The sequence below is a fragment of the Gopherus flavomarginatus genome, chromosome 12 (assembly GCF_025201925.1).
Source record: "Gopherus flavomarginatus isolate rGopFla2 chromosome 12, rGopFla2.mat.asm, whole genome shotgun sequence".
In the NCBI taxonomy this organism is placed as follows: domain Eukaryota; kingdom Metazoa; phylum Chordata; order Testudines; family Testudinidae; genus Gopherus; species Gopherus flavomarginatus.
The window spans coordinates 6,115,936-6,126,039 of record NC_066628.1 but is presented as its reverse complement, the minus strand read 5'-3'; the positions used below and the strand labels follow the sequence as shown (position 1 = coordinate 6,126,039).

Sequence of the window (10,104 nt, the reverse complement as noted above, 5' to 3'; positions counted from 1 at the left end):
CTGTACTGGTCTCTCCAAGCCTTGAGATAACTCCCCGTCTCTCCTCAAGTGTCTTTCAAGACTCCCAGGGAATCAAGCCATTACAGCCCCTCAGGTCTCTGGGGAGGAGGGCTGCAATGTACACAAGAGTCTGGTTTTCACCGCTCCCGATCAGCGCTGCTGGAGGTAGCCCACAGGTTGCATCGCCTCATCGCTGTTACCATTCAGCGGCTCTCTGCTCATCCACGTCTCCTGGTGAGCTCTCACTCCCCACGCACAGGTTGGTGCATCACCAGTTCCAGGGACAAACCAAAGCCCTGGCGTCCCATCTCCTAAAGTCCCGCCAGATCCCAGACAGCTAGTCTCGTATCCAAGACGTGGGTACGGAGTGCCATCCTTGTCTCCTTTCAGTTCCTCCTTGGCTCTGTGTAACAGACACACACCTGTATTAGACTCTTTAGTATTAATGCCAACAGGATCAGCCTCATACTACCTTTATTCCCTCACTCCTCAGGAGCGGTAACAGGATGAGAATCTCTGCGACCTGCTTCCCCCTCCCACAAAAACCTGCTTCTCAGGACAAGGTTAGTTTCCTGCTCTGTAGTCCCAAATGTTAACAGAATCTACCACACAGCCAGGGCTCTTCAACCCCATTACAGTCACATCAACCTCCTCCTCTCCTGGAATATATCCACCTATTATCCCACACACACTCTGCTCCTATGGATAGCTCCATTTCCTCTCTTGTGGTATATCCACCCAATAATACCTCCCCAACTATCCTCCAATCATATATCCTCCCAATTTCTTTACTTCCTCTCTTGTGATGTTTGCCCAACATGCCCCACCCCAAAGGTCCCCCCCACACACTGCTCCCATGATATAGTACAGGAGGGTAGATGGAGACAGCATATCTGACCAATGTTCCCCCTCTACTCACATCCACCCAATATGCCGCTTCCCCACTGCTCCTGTGGGATTTCCACACGATCTCACCTCCTGTACGCGCCCCACTTTCTGCCCCGTCCACCTTGCAGAATCTTTTCCCTCACTCTGCTCCCAAAGGACATTCACCCCAACAACCCCTCCAATCCCATGGGGGCCTTCACCCTAATACAGAGCTCCAGCCTGATGGCACCTTCACCCCATTGGAAACCTCTCTCTTCCCGCTACATAGCAGCATATTTATTCATCCTTGAGTTCCCCAGTCCATCTCTGCCCACCACTGTGGAGATATGGGGGGGGGGTGAGGAGTGTCCCCCCCAGAGATATGGGAGATTAGGGGGCAGCTCCTTCCCCCTCCCCTCTGCCTGGAGATAGGGGGCCGCTCCTTCCTCCGCCTGCCTGGACAAATGGGGGGCAGCTCCTCCCCCCCTCCTTAGGCTATTGGGGGAGCTACTTACTCCACCCCTCTGGAGATATGGGGGGCAGCTCCCACCCACCCCCACTTGGAGACATGGGGGCAGTTCCTCCTCGCTCCGCCTGGAGATATGGGGGGCAGCTCCTCCCCCTCTCCTGAGGCTATAGGAGGCAGCTCCTCACTCCACCTCTCTGGAGATATGGGGGGCAGCTCCTCCCCCTCTCCTGAGGCTATGGGGGGCAGCTCCCACCCACCCCAACCTGGAGACATGGGGGCAGCTCTTCCCTGCTCCACCTGGAGATATGGGAGGCAGCTCCCGCACCACCACCCCCCGCCTGGAGACATGGGGACAGCTCCTCCCCGCTCCGCCTGGAGATATGGGGGGCAGCTCCTTCCCCCACCCTGAGGCTATGGGGGGCAGCTCCTCACTCCACCCCTCTGGAGATATGGGGGGCAGCTCCTTCCCCCCTCCTGAGGCTATGGGGGGGCAGCTCCCACCCACCCCCACTTGGAGACATGGGGGCAGCTCCTCACTCCACCCCTCTGGAGATATGGGGGGCAGCTCCTACCCCCCTCCTGAGGCTATGCGGGGCAGCTCCCACCCACCCCCACTTGGAGACATGGGGGCAGCTCCTCCTCGCTCCACCTGGAGACAGGGGGGAACGTGAGGCTGCCCCTACCTCCCACCCCTTCCCCACTGACCCAGAGCCGCCTCAGCAACAGCAGCATCACCACCACGGTCCAGCCACTTCCGCCTGCCAGCGCCGGAAGCGAACCCATAGCAACCGCTCGGCCCGCCCCGCGTCGCCCCAGCCTAGCCCCGCCCCAAGTTTTAGGATGACCACGCCCCCTTCCTGCCTCCTGCCGAAGTTTCCTCGGGCCACGCCCCCAGTAACCGCCCCCCTCCTCCGCCTTTCCCCCTCTCTAACGGCTCATTGTGGCCCGCTGGAACGCTGGACACGCCCACATGCGAAACCCCGCCCCCTCCGCCCCCCCCAACGGCTCGACCCTGGCCACACTGCCGGATCTGGATTTCCTGTGGAGCAAACCATTCGGATCGCAAGCGGGGGGAACGAGAACACTGCTTCCATTGTGACTAAAAATACCCCCAAGCTGAGGCTCCGTCCAGTAAAGCCCCCCTTTCTCTCTATGGGATTCATCCCACAAACACCTTTCTCTGAGGGATTTGCTGTAACTATCAATGTCTCCCCCAATAGACGGAATGGACGCGCCCAATTCCCCATCTGGAGAGGGGTCTGGAACAGTCCAATACCACATGGGGGGGCTCAATACTCCTGCAGAGAGAAGGAGGATTCCATCTCCCCTCTTGTAGCGCTGTTACACTCTTTCCCCCGCCGTGCCTATCACGTTGGTGTGGGCGGGAGGGCGAAGCGCTGAGAGTTGCTTTCTTTCCTCCAGATTCCCCTCTACTGGGGGCTGTGGTACGGCCCGACGGAGTTGGGGGGGGTGAAGAAACCCTTTTCTGTTGGGCAATAGGATCGGGAGGGAGAAACCAAACTAGACCCCAGCGGGGGTGGGGGTGAGTGTTGGAATGTGCTATATAACCTAAGAGACTGAATAATGGTTCCTCCCCATTTCTCCTTCCCAGCTCCCATGGCCCCGCCCCCTCCTTCCAACCCCTTGGCCTGTCCACTGCTTCTTGGCCCTCCCACTGCCTACCCCTCCTTGGCCACGCCCTCTTGACGTCTCTCTGCTTTCTGGCCCCGCCCCTTGCTTCCTGCCCCACCCCTTTGCCACTGCCCCTGCTTCCTACCCCCGCCCCATGGTTTTAGCCCCAACTCCAACCCTTTGGGCATTCCGCCTGCTTCCTGTCCCTTTAGCCCACCCCACATTGTTCCCAGACCCCTGGATCTCCCACAGATGCTCCTGCCTGTTCTGGAGAGTCATTAAACACAGGGCCGGCTCCAGCCACCAGCGAAGGAAGCAGGTGCTTGGGGCGGCCAATGGAAACGGGCAGCACGTCCGGGTCTTCGGCAACGATGTGGCAGCAGGTCCCTCACTCCCTCTCTTCCTCTTTGAGCTGCCGCCGAAGACGAAGAGAGGGAGTGATGGACCCACCGCCGAAGTGCCGCCGATCGGCTGGTTTCTCCCCCTACCCCGCCGCCACTTGGGGCAGCAAAAAAGCTGGAGCCAGCCCTGATTAAACACCTGGCCTATAGCCATGCCTGCACTCATATGCACGCATGTCCACACGTATGTGGAGGTACAGACACTCCCCAGGTTCCGCATGACTGACTCACGCAAATTCGCACTGACGGAAAAAGCTTCATAAGCCAGAAATAGGATTTTCCAGTTGCTGAAATTTTTGTGTAACATATGGGCATACGTTTCCGACTTACGCAAAATTTGAGTTGCGCAAGGCTTTCCGGAACAAAACGATTGCGTAAGTCAGGGGACGTCTGTATGTGGCATCAGTTGGGAGCCAAATAAACCCCCCACTATTCATTGGGCTTGGAAGGATTAGGTTTTCATCAGTAAACGAAGATTTCACTGGGCACCCACGCAGCCCCACAAAAAACATTTGTACAGTAGTAATAATCAACATTAACAGATAGGCAATGCAAGGAAAAGGTTGCTTGAGAATTTATTCCAGTTTGATATACGGATATTTCCGTTGTATATTTAGACGTAATGGGCACAATGTGTTTTAACGCTGATAAAGCTTTAACGTTTTTGAATCTCAACGCCTATTAACTCATTAAATAATTATTGTCTAACTCCTTTGTTGCTGATCCTGATTAATTCCCACAACTACAATGATTTAAATCGATAACATTAAAAATGCTTAAAAATAAACATTGAAATTATAAAAAAACAAAACCTGGAATTCTGACAAGCCTGGTGATACACCTGGTAAACTGAAGCGATATTGACAATCTCCCCAGCTGCCCCCTAGTGGCTCCGCTAGGGCCTCGTGTCACTGCCTTCCTCAGGCTGCCTGCCCATGGATGTTTTATTTTAGCTTATGGTCATCATAATTTTTTTGCAGTCAATATTTTATTATCATTCATTGCTTTATAATTAATTACATACAAACAAAATTTTATTTTTTTTTGCCTAGAGCCAGGGATCTACCCTGACTCCCAGGCTCCTCTTTACAGTGACCCACTAGATGCCAGTCCCTTCCCACAGGTGAGAACAGAAACCAGGAGTCCAGACTCCCACTGGATTCAAATTCCCTTCTTCAGCTGCCCCTCTCTATCCATTGGACATTGCTGCCTTCCTGCCACATCTTGAATGGAGCCACTGAGAATAATGTACAGCCCCTTTCAACCCAAACGATCCTCAAGTCCCTTAACAAATAGTACAAAGTTACACACCAGTCGAACATCCTTTGCTAAGCTCTTTCTTGGGCAGGGACTTTATTTTCTCAAGAGCTGCTGTTTAAAGAAAATTATTCAGGCAAATGTTAAAAATCACCACAACAAGAAAAAGTCACAAATTCCCATGCTCTAAGATCCTGCTCTGCAAGCCTCAGAGATTAGTGGCCATCCCTGGCACAGAGCTGGTCTCTGTAGACTCTTCCTACATCGATGGAAGGGGTTTTTCCATTGATGTCATGAATTCACTTCTCTGGGAGGCGGTAGCTGTGTTGACAGAAGAATTCTTCCTTTGACCTAGCCATGTCTCTACCGGGGGTTAGACCGAGCTAACTACGGTGCTCAGGGCAAAAACATTTTCACATCCCTGAGCAATGTAGCTAGGTCAATCTAATTTTTAGTACATAAGAACACAACAACGCCCCTACTGGGTCAGACCAGGGCCGGCTCTGGCTTTTTTACTACCCACCGCCCCAAGCAAAAAAAAAAAAGGGGGGGGTGCCAGAGCGGCAAAGCAGGGGGGAAAAAAGTGGCACGTCCAGAGTGGCAAAGCAGGGGGAAAAAACAAAACAAAAAAAACCTGCGGCATGGCCAGAGCCAGGGTACACGGGGACTCCCTGTGCTGCACAAGTGCCCCGGCTAGCAGAGGGGAGTGGGAGGGGTGGGTGGGGAAAAAGAGAGGAAGGGTGACAAGGGCTTCGGCGGGGCGCTATCCACATGGCCCCGACCGCCGCGCTGCCTGCCGGGAAGGCTCTGCACTGCTCTGGTCGGTTGGGAGGGAAGGACGCGGACTGCCCTGCCGAGTTTGCTGCAGGGCGCTCCCCTCCTCCACGCCACCGCCCCTACAGGGCGGCCGGATCAGCAAACAAACAAACAAAAAAAAACCCAGCCGTGCTGCCCTAGGATTGGGTAGAATGCCGCTCTATAGAATCTGCTGCCTCAAGCATGAGCTTGCTCGGCTGGTGCCTGAAGCCAGCCCTGGGTTAGACCAATGGTCCATCTAGCCCAGTATCTTGTCTTCTATCAGTGACCAATGCCATGTGCTTCAGTGGGAATGATCAATTGACCCATTCCCTGTTGTCCACTTCCATCTTCCGGCAATCAAAGGCTAGGGACGCTCAAAGAATGGTTGGGGTTGCATCCCTAGCCATTTTGGCTAATAGCAGTTGATGAACCTATCCTCCATGATAGACCAGGCTTTAATCTCATCGCTTCCCTGGTCTCTGTCTTGCTGGAAAGGACACAGATCTTTAATATCTATGCCCACTTTCCCAAGTGCTGCCCACACTACAACTCCATGGTCCCTTTGGGCTTTCTGCTTTAGCAGGAGAGATGGGAGGGGAGGTTGGAACCAGAATATGAAGATTTCATGGCAACTGGGAGTGGGCGAAAGCAGGGGCAGCTCTAGGTACTTTGCTGCCCCAAGCATGGCAGGCAGGCTGCCTTCGACGGCTTGCCTGCGAGAGGTCCCTGGCCCGCAGATTCGGCAGCAGCCTGCGGGAGGTCCGCCGAAGCCGCGGGACCAGCGGACCCTCCGCAGGCATGCCACCAAAGGCAGACTGCCTGCCGCCCTCGCAGCGACCGGCAGAGCGCCCCCCATGGCTTGCCACCCCAGGCACGAGCTTGGAGTGCTGCTGCCTGGAGCCACCCCTGGGCAGAAGCTGAGGATGGACAGCTCAGAGATGGTGTTCATATGGGCAACTGTGATGGACAGCCTCTGTCAGGTCAATTACCAGCTGGAGGAGTGAAGGTTTCTAGCATTGATGTATGTTAAGAATTGTGCAAGTCACTCGAATCAGCAAACACACTGGTTTTGATTTCCAAAAGGGAAAATACTTTGATTCTCCTACAGGAGGGGAAAGTTGTTCATTGGGATGTTTAACCTCCTTCCCGCAGTCATTCACCCCATGGGGTAATGATTTGGCCTAATCACTTCTTCCCAAGACCAGAAGAATGTCTTGCAGCATAAAAAGGAGGGGGGAACTCCCAAATCTGAACATTCTGAGGGGAAAGTTGATTCTAATGAGTTTAACACCTTCATTAACCCCATCCACAATTTTGAGCAATGATCGGTGTCAGCTGTTTCCCTCCAAATTTCAAAGTAGCTGCAATTTAACATGAGAATGGGGAAGAAGTCCCCAAACTATCCATATCAGGGTATTAAATAGAAAAGGGGCAACATTGGTGGAGGGGGGGGGTTAGATCAATATTCAATGAGAGAATGTGAGGTATTTTATATTGGGGGTGGGCAGAGTTGTGGACTGTGCTGGCTGGATCTGGGGCAGAGAAATGACTCTCAAATTCTCACATCACTCCCACTCCTTCATACAGAGCCAGCTTTGTTCATGGACAGAGCCAACATGGTCCGCAGGGCCTTGACATGGTCTTCTGCCTTCTGGGGCTCCTGGTGAGTGACCTCTGGTTTCCCAGGCCCAGCGCCATGTGTGGACATGAACAGACAGGTTAAAATGAAGACCTCCTAGATGGAAAAGGCTCCATTGTCCATTGCCTGGCCCCTTGAGCTAGCCAGGCTCCCTGGCCTGAGGCTGGATCAGAGCTGCTGCCCCATAGAGAACCAAGCCAACCAGTCCCAACTCATTCCTCTGGCTCATGTCCTCTTACTCCCAAATAGCCTTCCCAGCACCCTCCTTAGGGCTCCGTGCACATCCTTGTTCCTCAGGGTGTAGATCAGCGAGTTCAGCATGGGGGCAATGATGCCATAGAAGAGGGAAACCATCTTGCCCCGCCCCTGGGAGTAGCTGGACGGAGGCTGTAGATACATGAAAATGGCCGTGCCGTAGAAGAGCGACACCACGGCCAGGTGGGAGGCACAGGTGTTGAAGGCCTTGAGCCTGCCCTGGGCCGAGCGAATCCTCAGCACGGCAGCGACGATGTAGCCATAGGAGACCAGGATGAGGCCCAGTGGCACCAGCAGGAAGATCACACTGACAGCAAAAGCCTCAGCCTCGTTGGCGGAGGTGTCAACACAGGCCAGCTTCATCATGGCTGGCAACTCGCAGAAGAAATGGTCGACCCGGTTCCGCCCACACCGGGGCACCCACATGATCAGGATGGTCTGCAGCATGGAGTTGCTGAAGCCGCTCATCCAGACGGTGGCCGCCATCTGCAGGCAGAGGCGGCGGCTCATGACAATTGTGTAGCGCAGTGGCTGGCAGATGACGACGTAGCGGTCGTAGGCCATGACGACCAGCAGGAGGCACTCAGTGCAGCCCAAAGAGAGGAAGATGTAGAGCTGGGCCACGCAGCCAGCCCAGGTGATGGACTTGTGGGTGCTACGGAAGTTCACCAGCATCTGAGGAATGGTGCTGGTGGTGTAGCAAAGGTCCAGAAAAGAGAGGTTGCAGAGGAAGAAATACATAGGGGTGTGGAGACTGGGTTTCAGCCACAAGACCACTATGATGGCCAGGTTCCCCACCAGGTTCATGACGTACAAGACTAGAAAGACCACGAAAAGCAGCATCTCCAGTTGTGGTTGGTCAGAGACCCCCAACAGGATGAACTCCCACTGGGAGCTCCCGTTCCCTCTTTCCTCCTGCAGGGAGAAGGGACAAAGATAAGGACGAAAGAAGCCACAACAGCCATACACAAGGGAGACACATTCAAGGGCAGCCCCTTTCATCTGAATGGATCACGCCCACCAGTGACTTTGTCATAGAACATCTGGGCCAGTTGGGTGGGAAGTAGGATCCTTCTGCCAGGGAATGGCTTTGTCACAGAAAAGTGGTTCTGTGGCACTTCGTTACAAAGGAGGATCCATATATCAGGAAATTAAAGTGGATCTGTGGCAGTTGGTGGAAGCAATAGGATGTGATAGATAAATGGATGCTTTGATTATAAGGTCTTTGGGAGACAGGTCGTTTTGTTTTGTACCTTTTATTCTATATTTGTGCAGATCCTGGTGGCGACTGGGGCTCCTAACTATGATCCCAAATTTACACCGCTTACTGCCTTCTGCCCCTCTTATGGGTGAAAGAACTGGCATGTTTAGTCTAGAGGAGAGAAGGTTGAAGGTGGACCTGGTAATGGGCTTAAAATATGTGAAAATTTGTCATGAAGAGGATGGTGATCAATTGGTGTAAAGAGGTTGTAAAAAGGATGATGATCAATTGTTCTCCATGTCCATTAGGTCGGAAATACATTTCCAAGACAAGACTTGGGATGTACGGTCACTGGGACGCATTTACGGATAGACAACTGTTTGCTCAGGATGGACTTCATCTCAGCAAGGAGGGAAATAGGATTCTAGGATGGAGGCTCGCCGACCTCATCAAGAGGGCTTTAAACTAGAAAGTTGGGGGAGATGGTTGGGAAATGTTCGGGAGACCTCCACGCCAGAACATAACCTGGAGAGGGAAGTAAACAAAGTGAGCGGGGATACCCTTGCGGCCCCAAGATTTGATCCAAGGAGGAATAGTGGAGTAGAAACCAGAGTAACGGGTGATTCTGGTGGCAGACAGTTTGTGCACGACGGGGGAAAGAATGTCACTGACGCCAAACGCCGAAAATTAAAAGGTTTGTACACTAATGCGAGGAGCCTAGTTAACAAGATGGAGGAACTGGAGTTACTCGTGCAGGAAGTGAAGCCGGATATTATAGGGATTACCGAAACCTGGTGGAATAGTACTCATGACTGGAGCACGGGTATTGAAGGCTATGTGCTGTTCAGAAAAGACAGGAAGAAAGGCAAAGGTGGGGGAGTAGCCTTGTACATCAATGATGAAATTAAATGTAGCGAAATAAGAAGCGATGGAATGGATAAGACGGAGTCCGTCTGGGCAAAAATCACGCTGGGTAAAAAAGCAACTAGAGCTTCCCCTGAGATAGTGCTTGGGGTGTGCTACAGACCGCCGGGATCGGATTGGGATATGGATAGAGACCTCTTTAATGTCTTTAATGAAGTAAACACAAAGGGGAAATGTGTGATTATGGGGGACTTCAACTTCCCGGATATAGACTGGAGGACGAGTACTTGCACGAATAATAGGGGTCAGATTTTTCTGGATGTGATAGCGGATGGATTTCTTCATCAAGTAGTTGAAGCACCTACGAGAGGGGATGCCATTTTAGACTTGGTGTTGGTGAGCAGTGAGGACCTCGTAGAAGAAATGGTGGTAGGGGACAACCTTGGTACGAGTGATCATGAGCTGATTCAGTTCAAACTAGATGGAAGGATAAACAAATGTAGATCTGCGATTAGGGTTTTCGACTTCTCGAGGGCTAATTTTAAAGAGTTAAGGAAATTAGTTAGGGAAGTGGATTGGACGGAGGAATTAGTGGATTTAAATGTGGAGGAGGCCTGGAATTACTTTAAGTCACAGCTGCGGAGACTGTCGGAAGCCTGCATCCCGAGAAAGGGGAAAAGAACCATGGGCAGGAGTTGCAGGCCAAACTGGATGAGCAAGC

General features: G+C 52.9%; 1 protein-coding gene across 1 annotated transcript; it reads right to left on the bottom strand.

Annotated features, from left to right (window-relative positions):
* Positions 1–7,288: 7,288 nt before the first annotated feature.
* Positions 7,289–9,676, bottom strand: LOC127033125 (putative olfactory receptor 2B8; the record flags this gene model as incomplete). The annotated part of the gene is made up of 2 exons (XM_050920929.1): positions 7,289–8,230; positions 9,665–9,676. Coding segments are annotated over 2 exons (954 nt in total), but the record flags the coding sequence as incomplete, so codon positions are not given.
* Positions 9,677–10,104: the final 428 nt, after the last annotated feature.